The sequence below is a fragment of the Engystomops pustulosus genome, chromosome 7 (assembly GCF_040894005.1).
Source record: "Engystomops pustulosus chromosome 7, aEngPut4.maternal, whole genome shotgun sequence".
In the NCBI taxonomy this organism is placed as follows: domain Eukaryota; kingdom Metazoa; phylum Chordata; class Amphibia; order Anura; family Leptodactylidae; genus Engystomops; species Engystomops pustulosus.
In genome coordinates, this window is record NC_092417.1 from 88400621 (window position 1) to 88413902 (window position 13282).

Consider the following 13282-nt stretch of genomic DNA (forward strand, 5'->3'; position numbering starts at 1 on the left):
TCTCCACTTGGCGTGATGGCACACGTTGCGTTTTGAACACGTTTTTGGACGGTTTTTAAGTAGTCTGTCAAAAATTGCATGCATTAAAAACCGTTTTTTGAAGACGCATCTGTTTTTGACCGATTTGATGGATGGATTTTCAAAAATTGCATGCGTTTTTTGACGGACTGCTTAAAAACGGCCCAAAAAACGCGTTCAAAACGCCACGTGTGCCATCACTCTTGGGATGGAGGTAGCGTAAAGTGGGAAATAATCGCAAATTACTGGCCATGCACCGGTAATTGCGGTTATTTTAGGGCTTGCGCGGGGCATGCTCAGGACACTTTCTCCACGCCTGCACAATCGCTATAATGTGAACATTGATACGTAAACTTCCAGTTATTGCATAATTCTACGCTATTCTAGTCTGCGTCTGTGTGAGCCTTCAGAGTTATCTGTGGCACTGGAGGGGTGGGGACATCATCATACACCAGTGCACAATAAATTACCGCAAAACACCGGCGGTTCATTCCCGATCGCAGGCGTTTCCATAGAAACGCCGATGCGAACGGCCCGCAGGCCGCCCCAGTCTGACATCACCCAGAGAGTGGAAGAAACAGTGTCTGTAGACTATTATGTGCAGCACAGAGTATATCAGAAAACGGCTATGCTCCATGAGGACTATGAATTTGACACAGCTGCATGCCATGGAGACGTGTTAGAGAGCGGTAACAAATTGCATTTTGGTTGCCTTTTCATTGCGTTTTGAAACGCATTCCTACAGCTGAGGAGAGGTGGTTTGCCGAATTACATTACTGTTAATATCTGCATTTACAAAATGTGTTAACATCATATTTACACAGCGTTTTGTAAACACGAATGTTCATAAACACGAATGTGTGGAATTAGGCAAATTACCGCTCCTCAGCTGGAATGTGTTTCAAAACGCAATGGGGGACATTTACTATGGTGTTTCCGCCAGTTTTGTGGCGCTTTCACCGCATCTTCTGCTCTCCTACCTATTTATTAGCTGTTGGGGACAGAAAAAATGACTTTTTCCGCCTGCTCCGACTCTTCTCTGAAAAGGGGCATGGCTTTGGCGGAGTGGAAACTCACAGCCATTTTTGGATGCTGTAAACTGGCGTAAAGTAGACCAAAAGAAATTTGGTCTAGCAGGGACACAAAACAGTGCACTGTTGCCTGTTCTCTGACTGTTGGACACATTTCTGGTTCTCGGGACAGATTTTGGTCCCAGGGACAGAAAATGGTCTCGGCGCCAGAAATTTATCTGCACAGCTCCACAATATTAAATGTGTGTCTTCTTACCGAGAGCAGGTCGGTAACAAAGCCAATGCAGACACCGACACTTTATGTAAATGTCCCCCAATGAAAATGCAACCAAAACGTGTGACCGCGCCCTTATCAAACTTCCCCTATATTAACATGTCAGTGTTTTGTATCAGTTTTTGTTGGCTAAAACCAGGAGAGGAGGCTACACAGAGATCAGGTGTAATGGAAGGTTCTGTATCTTTTGCACCTGTTCTGCCTTCGTGACCTGCTTTTGGTTTTCACACACCATCACTGATGAAGATTACTGACAAAAACATTTGAATTATGTATGATACCAGGTTCAAACTCTAATAATCAGAACAGTATTATGTTTTTGTAAGGCAAAATCAGAAATGGATGAATGGATCTTAAACACAGAAGGGATACAAACCTGTCCATTGTAGTTTACTTTGTAAGGACCCAGGTTTTGGCTTTCTGAAGCAGCACTTATACAATAAGGTGGTAAAAGCAAACCAATGGGAATTCAGCATTACAGCCTTGGGTTTAAGTCCCATCCAGGTCGACATCTGCAAAGAGTTTGTATGTTCTCTACGTGTTTGTATGGGTTTCCTCCGGGTCCTCAGGTTTCCTCACGCACTCCAAAGGTTGATTAGATTGTGAGCCCCATTGGGGACAGGGACAGATTTGGCAAGCTCTGGGTATCGCTGCGTAATCTGTGTGCGCTATATGAATTATTAAAGGAATTATTATTTTTGAATCCACCTGCACCTATTAAACTGGCTGAAATGCCTTGTGCCACATTTATCATGGCTTTTAGACCTTTGCTGTAAGGATGTGGGTACAAGTAACCGGGATATAAATGAAGCACGTCTAAGTACTAGAATTTTCGGTTTGGGGAAAACAGACTTGTAAAAATGATCTATTGCTCCATGTTTTCTGTCTGGAGAGAGGGATTATATTAAATAGCAGAGGTACAGAACGTTTGCACCCATGGTTGCTGCTTTATTTTACATAGCACCAGTGGCAAGATCCTTGACAGCCACAGAGGGCATAGGGGGGATTATAACTTCCCTAATGGGTACCAAAAGTTCTATGTGATGAACTAATCTCCATTGCAGCCCTATGTGATTCTTTGGATATCTTCTTCCTTGTCCCCTCCCCCAATCTGAATTAGAAGCATTTATAACAAAGCAATGCAGCATCTTTTGTGCGCAGCATGGAGCACAGATCATTAACATCTCTCTCCATGTTCCCTGCTCAGCCCTTGTCCTTATGTTAAACCATTCACCCCACCCGAGGACACTAGCTGTGACCAGCTACTGCTACATGTGAACACCCAGCGCCATTCTTATTCAGCTATGACAGCGCTTAATCAGAAACTTGCATCCCAGTATTTGAATTGGTGACTTAATATGCAATGGGTTGATGTGAAAGGAGAAACTGTCACCCAGATTTTCACTGAAGATTGACATGTGTACATTCAATGTTACATTCCTCTTGTGTGCGCTCTGCTCTTGCTCCCCTTGCTTGTATCTGGGATGTTATTCATAAACTACCGGCCATAATGCATAATCCTGCAAGCGCCTGGGTTATTTGTACACCCTCATGTCACACTTCTGTGAGTTTTACGGATGTGACTGCCTCCTAAATACATTAACCCTAATGAACCAGTCCCCATTTAATTCTTGCCTTTATAGTCATTTATGTTGGTTATTTATATTCAGTTTTTTGTTGTATGAGTAAATACTCTCTTGGGACAGATTTGTAGGTCCAGCACATGGCTATTGCATATCCCACAGCCATGTTTCCTGTCATACATACCGGCGCACACCGCATGTAAATAGCAGATGCCATTGTCACATCACTCGTAATAATGAAACGATTTCCTAATTTCACAGGTCGCCTCATGAATCTGCATTTTGTCACATTTCTGCCCAGAGGTTAATGGGGTTTTTCACCTACAAAACCCAATCAAATTGTATGAAGAATTCGTGTTTCACAAGGTTTCCTCGTTAATTATCTCAGCAGAAGATAAAGAACTCTATTAGGACAACAAAAAGGCGGAGAAGGCAGCATTACTCATAGGATGTGCAGAAAATCTTTGCAACCCCCTACAAATTATAATATTGTGAAAAGGTGTTATTTTTTTCATCACAAATAAAACAGGATGAGTGCCTGCCAACTGGCTATGGGGCAATTCTGCACTAGGCAGGTCCTGGTATAATACTGTGCACAATGGCCCCAGAATCTTTTTATATATCCAGTGAGTCTTTCCATCTCAGTGTAAGCTCTTGCAAGCAGGGCCCTCATTCCAATTGTTTCATCTGATTTTCATGCCCCCACATGTGTACAGCACTGCAAAATTTGTTTGCACTATTATAATATGTTTGTGTTATCTTATATTCATCCATCTCATATCTGTACTGTTCCAAATAAGCTCCAATCTTCTGCTTCAATAAAGGAATGCTCTGCTCCCTCCAAGTCTCCATTTTCCCTCTCATATGGATTTATGCCCTTGTGGGCAGGGCGGATCTCTCTTTGTTATGCTATTGATGTTAGCATGTTTTATCTGGACGAATCAAAGTGCATAATGATGTAGCCATTTCTTTATATCTACAAATAAGCATACTAAAAATGGGAAAAAATAAAAGAGAATTGTTTATCCAAGAAAAGCACTTTCTGGTACTGCAGCTCAGCCCCATGTCAGTCTGTGTATATAAGCTGGACATTTACACTTAATGACATTACTACCAGATTGAAAGAATGCAAATAGAGCCTGGAGCCCCTCGGGTCCATTTGCATACAATCCATCCTGGTGGTAGATGCCCATTAATGAAACCCAAGACTTAGTCTATTAAATCAACATCCTTCATATGGAGACTACTTCTACACAGTTCTTTTAATAATCTGTAGTTATCTAGCTATACCCCATATTGCTGCACTCACATTTTTTAGCATATGTTACTACAGAGCCTTGTCATCAAGCTTGCAGTTTCACCTTCCATTTCACCCGACAGTGAAACTTCTACATAATATTAAAGAACTACATCCTTGCCAATATACAGATGACTGTACATCTATTGGAGTACAGCCCACACTTGCTAGGAAATGGTTAATGCTGTATACACATGCAGGGCGTCATGGATTCCCACAGTAGTTGAGCATGAGTCTGCTGTGTGTTTTAAAGGATATCTACCATCAGAATTTCTGATGATAGACTGTTTAAACTTAATTGCCCATTGCATTTTCCACTATGAAGAAGAGTTTTCTTTACTTCAGGAACAAGGATACTTCTGAACAAGATCTTATAAAAATATGCTAACGAGCCGGAGGCACTCCAGCCTGTGTCCTCTTAGCACCTCTTTGCTCCTCAGACTAATTATATATGTACGCCCCACTCTGGTTGTGCCTGGCCAGCGGCTCCAGAACAGCATGCGGGACCAGGCTCAACTTCAGAGAGTGGGACGTGCATATACAATTAGCCTACAGAACCAAGAAGTGCTCCGGTGACATAGCCCATAGCACCTCCGGCTCACTAGTATATTTTTATAAGTTCTTTCTCAGTGAGATGCTAGTGTTCCTGAAGTAAAGAGAAACTGTTCTGCACAGTAAAAAAAAAAAAACACAACAGCTAAGCAAGTTTGGGCAGAAATTTTGATGATAGATTATTTTTAAAGGAAAGCTTATTTCAATCTGCTGGAAAATATTTTAAGCTCTCATACCTGCAAAGAAAAATAATTGTGGAAGTGTCAATGTCTTAACAGAACATTGTTGCCTCTTTGGGGGCCAATGGTCAAGATCAAGATGCAGACCAAAACCAAGAAGTTTGACTCAAGATTTCTTTAAAACCCTCACCATCTCCCAGATGGCATCTTTATTTAAAAAGATATAGCAGCATTTTAAAATTCATAAAAAAGGTACAGATTGTAAAGAAGGACACAGGAGAGATTGCACACTCAAAAGTAAACCTGACACCCAGCAGGACTCCCAGAGTAGTCACCCCTCCCCCCATTCATTCTTTCTTGGCGTCCAGCAGCATTTTCCATAGCAGCAAGAAGAAAAAAAAACTGGGCTTAAGGCAATTTGTTAAAATTATTAAAAATAAAATGTCACGATCAATGGTGATGGGATGCAGCACCTCTTAGGAAGCTTATAAAATACCAGCGTGTAATATGTCCAACACGTTGGCCAACCCTGGCAGTGAAATAGTCCAGCACACAGCAGGGTCATTCAGAGTCACCAGTCCTCTGTTTCTTGTCACTTTGGGGAGGCGTCAAGATGCCGTTGGGTACTGGAGTCACTCTGTTGTCTTCCTGCAACATTTCTTTTCTAGCTTGAGCTTTGTCCTGAAACATAATATACAACATATTCAGTACTGACATGATAGATATGAAAAGAACATATTGAAATGACAGAAAAACATGGTAGGGTTACAGGAGGAAATACACAATCTTTAAGAGAAATTAAAAATAAGTTTCCTAGTTGCAAACATGTTAAACCATTCTCAAAATGTCTTCCAGCACTTCTTATGGTGGTAGGTAATGGGAGACAAAGTGCCATACTTCAAAGCTGACCACTTACCAGCAGATCCAAGCTGCCTGTATGGGTCTGGATGTTGTGCATGTCTTCAATGTCCACACCCTTGAAAAACTTTAACTTCGATAGTTTTCCTGTGTCTCTTATTGCCATTGCAAATGGTAGTAAATGTTTTATGCAAGTTTCAAGTTCTGTCCATTCACAGCCTGAAATGAAACAAAAAGAAAATAAAAATCCGAAGGCTGCAAAAAAAAAAAACAAAAAACACCCAACCAAAAGTAATAGTCTTCAATAACATAGGACTGAGGGTGCCTTAGGCCCCTTCCACACTTGCGTTGCAGATCACATCAGAGTCTGATCAGGGTTTGCTCAGTGAAAAACTGACATTTTCAATCAGTTTTCTGTCAGTTTGTTTAGGGTCTGTTTTTTCATGCACATTTTCAATGCAATTTCAATGAGTTTTTCACGCGCAGAAAATGCGTGTGAAAGGACTCAGGACTGAGATCTATCTTTTCTATGGCAATTGATGAATTAAAATGCATTGTACGTGCCTCAGAATGCAATGAGTTTTTGATGCATCTCCATAGACTTGTATAGTGCATTTTTCACACGCCTGACTTGCAAAAGTAGAGGATGTCGAGATTTAGAAAACGTTTGTGTGTGCGTGAAAAAAAATGCAAGTGTGAAAAAGCCCATGCAAGTTCTGCGCGTCAAAAACACAGGGAGAACATGCGCGTGAAAAAACGCAAGTGTGGAAGGGGCCTTAGTGAAACGCATACAATATGTCTCACATGTGGCTTTTTGATAAAAAAAAAAAATTGAAAGGCTCAAATCACCATTCACAGAATGGGTGGCATTTATCAAACTGTCCCCCACCCCCCTTTTAGTGCCATTTGTTGTAGTTTCTACCCCCCTTCAGTGGAGTTTGTCACAAGTTTCCAGATGGGGCCTGTCTGAAAAATTACCAAATTTATGTACAAATAAGTCCAGAGCAGGCGTAGGCTAGTGGTTGCTTAAATATTTGAGACCTTTTTTGAGAGACTGAAAAGTTGCACAAGATTCATGTGCCTCATTTATCAACCAGTAAGATAAATCAGGCAAGTCCAAAAATTAATCAGCTGTGAGAACTATTCAGAGTATATCTATTCTATCAAATTCCCCTTTTCCCACCCCCTTTAAGCATAGGTGTATATTTTCTTCCCATTCATTTCCAGCAAGCAGATGCAAAGAAATTAGAAAGCAATCCAGAAATTCATTAGCGCAATTGTAGGGCCTGTTAGGCTTGCACCAACAGTTTGTATAGTAGTTCATCCTCCTAGAATAAAAGACTACATTCACATGACCGCAAGCTTGCAGTACATATGTTCCTGCATAGCCCTGCATCTCTATGGAGAGGGGAGGAGTCGCCCCTCTCCAGCACACCCGTTGTATGCCCGACACTCGTCCATGTGATGTAGGTTGATGAAGGTGTTTGTTCAAATGCCTGCAATGTCCTTTCATACGTACCAGACACCTTTTCCACAAGTTCAGCATTGGAGAAGTGATAGAGGGCAGAGGCAGCCAGGACACTATAAGGATATTCCAGACACCCGATGTCCAAGATACACAAGTCTAAAAGCTATTCAAGACAGGACAGTTATAAGTTGGCTAGACCACCATGGTAAACCTCCCCTCTATTTTCATTCTGGAGCCACATCTTACCTCAACTATCTGTATATAGGTTTGCTGAGGGTACTGTGGGAGGAGAAACTGTTGCAATTCTTTGCTGTACGCAACTTGTAAGTAGACATTCAGCCAAGAGACCACAGTCATCGGCGTTAAACACCACTTAAGTGCCTAAAAATTAAATGAAAAGTAAACAAATAACCTCCCAAAAAACATATAATGTATATAATTTCCCTCTAAGGCTACTCCTCATTGTTCTTACCTTCATGATTATCAGCTCCATACTCAGAATCTCTTCTTCAGTGCAAGCTCCATCTGTAATGTAGGCAAATTGATGGAGCTTGGGAGGATAAATTTCCTAAAATATTAGGACATGAAAATTTAGTCTTGGCAGAAATCTTGATCCAGGGGAGGAACCCCCAGTTTTCTAGAAATTATTCCACAATGTATTACCAAGAAGCAAATGGGCCTGACTAGTCAGCAAAAGTTGAGCAAAACTCCTGGCAGGAGCCATAATGGAGGCAAGGCACACTACACAAATTACCTGGTCTAACTTCACAAGCTATTCCCAAGTTGTCTACAGAAACCAGAGAGTTACAAGGAGGAAGACCAGCAAGGCAACTCACCTCTAGTTTGGCAGCGATGAATAAGGATGTGATGCCGATGAGCTGTAGCCTGGTCTTTACAACATTTTCTTGTGTTGCCATAAACCGGTCAAAAAAGTCTTGTGCTAGATAGAAAGTCTCTCTATGCAGCTTATAAACTTCACAAACCTAAAAAGCCAGAAACTGCTGTAAGACAACAGGAGCACCCAAGACATACACTGAGGAGATGGAAGCAGAGCTGAAGACCTCATGTACACATCATACAAATGTAAATAAGACCTGGCAATTCACCAACTTGGTGGATAGATAAGACCTTACGGACAGCAAGAATTGCACCCCAATGTTCTGTAAGCGTACATTCTAAGAGTATTGCTTGGGAAGTGATTGTTTCCTTCAAGCTGCTGCAGACTTCTCATAACCACTACTTAAAAAACTTGTAATGGGATACCTCAGAACAGCAAACGTTTAAGATTAAGGCTGCATTCACACATGTATGGGGGGGGGGGGGGGGGACGTATATACGGCCGATATACGTCCCCCATACACTTCTATGGGCTCACGGCGCCCTACGGGAGCGGTACGGTGCAGCACCGTACCCGGGAAAAAGAAAGGACATGTATGCGCCATCTATCCCTATGGAGAGGGGCGGGGGAGAGCGGAGCTACGGTGCGGCGGGCACACGGCAGTGTGCATGTAGCCCAAGTCAGAGACTTCATAGTGCATGTCTGTGGGGACGAGGCAGTAGTAGGAACCCTTTGCATTGTTCAACTATTCAAAGTTTGAGGTTTGTGTAGTCAAGTTAAAGGAAATCCACCATCAAAATCAGGCATTATAAAATAAGGGCACTTCTACATCCAGGCACTGTGACCGTGGTAATCTTATATTTGTCATCCATGGCATTAATTATGCCAATTAGCCATAAGGACTCTGTGGGGCAATACCAGAGCACCTCTGTGCTGTAGCTTCCCAGGCAGTTACACTGCAGGAACACATCTCACCCTCCACCTGCTTCCCCAGTACTCCCCAGGCATCTTCCAAGCTCCTTCTAAAATGTTTACCAACCTCCATAAGCCAGTCCAGTAGAATGGACCTCATGCTCTGTTGCAGCTCTGGATGCCTTTGGAAGAGATTTTTGTCCCTCAGATAGGCCGAGTCTTTGTGAAGCATGTTCCTCCACACATCATCCCGGTTGGCCCAGCTGGAAAAATGGAACAAAAGGAAATGGATCATAGTGGGATTTAACTCTGGACTCCAAGCCCCTTCTAGACTCCCTCAAAACTCCTGTAACAGAATAAAAGGGTGGCAAAGTCCCAGCAAGAAATCTCAGTATGAGTTATTGTACACCTTCCACAAGTGTGGCCATGATGATAATGCAACAGTATCTTAAGGGAGGAAGCTAAAATTCACAACCTTTAGATCTGAGATACAGGAGATCAATTCTGGATAATGGTAGGAGCAGGGAGATTTTTGACTGCCTGTCATTTATGCTATAGAAACGCCTTTCGGTCACACCCTACCCATCATGCAATGGCTGAAAAGTAGGAGCTTTACAACAAAGTTGGCACCTGCCCATTGCTACAAGCAAGCATTTAGGACTATACAGTCCTCGTACAAGGATATCCATTGCTTTAATATCTAGCTGCATACCTCAACTGTGGAAGAGGTGAAACTGTAGAATGGAATTTCAGGCAAGCATACGGAGGATGAGGAGCAATGTCCGCAGTATCTGACTCTTTCTCTGGTGTAGGGATGAGCTTGTAGGGGCTTTTCCAAGAGTTGCCATTTTCCCAGTTACCCTAAAACAAGAATTAAGTGATTTTATTACAATTATTCCTTACTTTAACCACCTTTGCAAGACCAATGACAAGTTCAGGCAGTCATTTCTATAATGGTATATTTAAGTGTAGACCAAGCAGCACAAAGTTTCATGATCTACAGCTATTCTGTACCCATCCCTCTCCCAATGCTGCCCTAATCTGCATGTGCATAGACTCTGGACTGCAGAATTCTTCAGGTGACAGCACAAGTCCCTGTAAAGATAATTGCTCATAAATTTAGTCACGTTGTCCCTTAAAAATAAGATGTTTTCCTCGGATACGACCACCGCACATTTTGTCAGCAGTGGCCAGACTTGTGCTATTGAGCCCTGCCTGACCTCCTGGATTCAGCGATCATTACCACAGGACGGCTGTGGGACCTGGATCAGCTCCCGGACATTTCATATACAAACACATTTTGTTTCTTTGTGCAATCACTCAAGCAGAGGTGGTCGTATCCAAGGACACAGTCTTGTTTGTAATGGACCATATAACTACATTTATGAGAACTTTTTTTTTTTTTTAATAACATCCAGTTGAAGAAATGTATATACAGGCAGTCCCCGGGTTACATACAAGATAGGTTCTGTAGGTTTGTTCTTAAATTGAGTTTGTATGTAAGTCGGAACTGTATATTTTATTATTGTAACCCCAGTCAATTTTTTTGGTCTCTGAAAATTGGATTTTAAAAATGTTGGATTGTCATTAGAACCAGGATTAACAATAAATCTTTATTACAGACACCTTTGATAACTGTTACAGCTCTTTATTGTAGCCTAGGACTAAAGTACAGTAAATTACCAAAATCCAGAGGTCCGTTTGTAACTAGGGGTCGTATGCAAGTCAGGTGTTCTTAAGTAGGGGACCGTCTGTATATAGCAGATTAATTAAACTGAATGTGAATGCGCAGACCAGGATACCCCTTTAAGGCTCAGTCAGAGCAACTGAGGCCTATACAGAATTATTTTTACAGGAGGATGGACACCAACTTTCTGACAGTCATTTGGGATCTTTATACAAATATAATACAAATGATGTCTCTGAAAATGTGTTCATTGTGTATAAGGGAGGGGTTCATATAAACTTCATTCTATGAGATGAATTCAAAGACACCATTTTGGACATCCGCCATTTTAGGTAGCCAAGACAGCATTTTTTTTTACACTAACACAAATGCATATTGTTTTTATGTCATGGACAACAAGCCTTTCTTGTATGGGAATTTCCATTGGATTAAATATAATCCAGTTTAATTTATTTGCAGTTTATTGCAGAACCCACAGGGAATACATGGGGGTACATGCCAATCTGGGTTCAAAAATCTGAGGAGACTGCAGCACATTTTAAGACCATCACCTATCCAAAGAAAAAAAAAAAAAAAAAAAGTGTTGACGGAACCTCTGGAATCTCCCATGATCATGAAAATAAGTCCAGTGACACATGACTATGGTTGTGTTTACACCATCATTATTACAGTGGGGGCACAGCCTAAGGATCTAAGACAACCAGTATGGAAGTTGTTTGATGAATCTATAGAACTGACAAAGATGACCTAGCATTATATTTGGCACACAGACACATCATCCGTGGAATATATGAATCTCCATTCATATAGAGACTGAAGACTGCCATCTTTTCCTATATAAGGAGTGTGTCCTGTGTAAGACACTAGATCTTCGTTAATAATAAAAAAAGATTCCTGTATCCATCTTACACACATGGATATCATTCATGCAGTTAGCTGAAGTCCCCCCCCCCCCCCCATCTACTAGATTATGGAATTACCCGTGTTTTACATACAATACTTTTAATGCATAAACAACTTGATTTTGCCACAAACAAACTATCAACTTAAGTGAGAAGTGCAACAAAGTATCACACAGTTACCCTATGCTCATATTGCTTCTTCTTGGTCATCTCTATGAGCTCCAGTTCCAAGTTTTCGTCTGGGTCCTGCAGAAACTGCACAGAGAGAATGATGAGTGAGCAGAAAGCAGCAGTCCCCCATACACCACACATGGCTCTTTGTATGCACTTACAATGGCCACATCTGCCTTCCTCTTCCTGGAGTGCTGTGCTGTCCTCTCACCCTTTGTATGGTTTGCTTTAGTGCAATTGCTGAAATTAATATGTAGAATAAATATGATCACTGCAGCAACAGATGGCACAGAATGGAGGGGGAGGTGCAGGGCTGGTGATCTGGATAGTACTGGGCACAGGGGATGGTGTGGTCTGTACCTACCTCATAATGGGCATCTCAGGGACCCAAGGGTGGAATTTAGATGTGGTTGCAGCTAAAAATGAGAAGAGACAAGGTGAGGAGCACACATTTGGGAAGTGGACTCCCAGCCCCCACTGAAGCTTTGGCGCGGGGAAGAGGAGAGGAGAGAGCTCCCCCAGCGGAGGAGAGGAACCCCAGAAGCAATCCTACACCAGCGACCTGAGCCCAGACATCTGACCCCCAGGATAGCCCCCCACAAAGTGATCCTCAACGCTAAAATGGCTGAAAAGTTTGTATAGGGGGGAGGGTAAGGAGGGCGTGCTTTCCATCCCCCAGTCCCTTAATAACTACCCCTAGCTACTGCCCTCTCAGCTACCCCCAGAGTCAGGGAGCAGACATTAACCCCTGACGGCCCGGGGAGGCCTACAAGGCGGGGGTTTCCTTACAGGCCTGCTACCCGTCACCATGCCTCCCCACAGGGGGTGAAAAAAAAGGAACCCCCATGTTGATCAAGTATCCCCACCACCAATGTGTACAAAGCATCCATACAGTTTTCTGCCGGGCACCTCCATTACCCCATCCAGCCCCCCGATTTCCATTCATTCAGTAAAATAAGACCATAATGAGCATCCAGGACTTACCTGAGAGTTCGGGGTGCAGGATGCACAACTGGGGTGCAGAGATTCTCTCTCTTTGGTTGAAGTGGGTTCCCAAAAAGTCAGGGGGGGGGGGGCAGAACAAATATACAAGTTAAAAAAAACTATAGGATTAAATAAAGAAAAAATGGATGCAAAGTGAAGACGTGGGGGGCTCTACATGGATGTGGAATGGACATATAGACAACGGGGATCCAAGTAGGAATTTGGGGTGTACTGCTAAGAGCACCCCATCAGAGGTCACAGGGAGCGAAGGATCTGGGCTGATGGGAGAAGACAATCCAGGATTGGGTTTTCAAGGTGAATTAAAATAGCAGAGTCGTCAAGTAGGCGCCAGAATGTCGGGGCGCAGCAATCCCCGCGCCAGACTGTGAGGGCTGCGTTCCTGAGGGGGCGCTGTGAACTTTACAGACTTTTCTGGGGTCCCCTAAACCCCCTTTATTGCACTAGCAGCCGATCCCCGGCCTCCCCCGCAGCCCCCGTTATAAACACTGCCAGCCGGGACCCGGGGAT

At 42.8% G+C, this 13282-nt stretch overlaps 1 protein-coding gene across 1 annotated transcript; it reads right to left on the reverse strand.

The window, feature by feature from the left end:
- Window positions 1–5106: 5106 nt before the first annotated feature.
- CCNE1 (cyclin E1) lies at window positions 5107–13266 on the reverse strand. Its single transcript, XM_072117190.1, has 12 exons — window positions 12755–13266; window positions 12135–12186; window positions 11932–12010; window positions 11780–11854; window positions 9723–9871; window positions 9138–9273; window positions 8097–8243; window positions 7733–7828; window positions 7507–7641; window positions 7312–7423; window positions 5851–6011; window positions 5107–5615 (listed from the first exon to the last, which is right to left on the reverse strand). The coding sequence occupies exons 2-12, from the start codon at window positions 12146–12148 to the stop codon at window positions 5496–5498; spliced, it is 1224 nt and encodes a 407-aa protein (XP_071973291.1). The 5' UTR covers window positions 12149–12186; window positions 12755–13266; the 3' UTR covers window positions 5107–5495.
- Between the last annotated feature and the right edge of the window lie 16 nt (window positions 13267–13282).

Bases quoted from the DNA above. Each gene is read 5' to 3' on its own strand.
- CCNE1 (XM_072117190.1), bottom strand. The intron at 11,855-11,931 runs GTAAGTGCATAC...CTCTCTGTGCAG, and splicing joins GGAAGGCAGATGTGGCCATT to TTTCTGCAGGACCCAGACGA. The intron at 8,244-9,137 runs GTTGGTAAACAT...CTGGCTTTTTAG, and splicing joins TACTGGACTGGCTTATGGAG to GTTTGTGAAGTTTATAAGCT.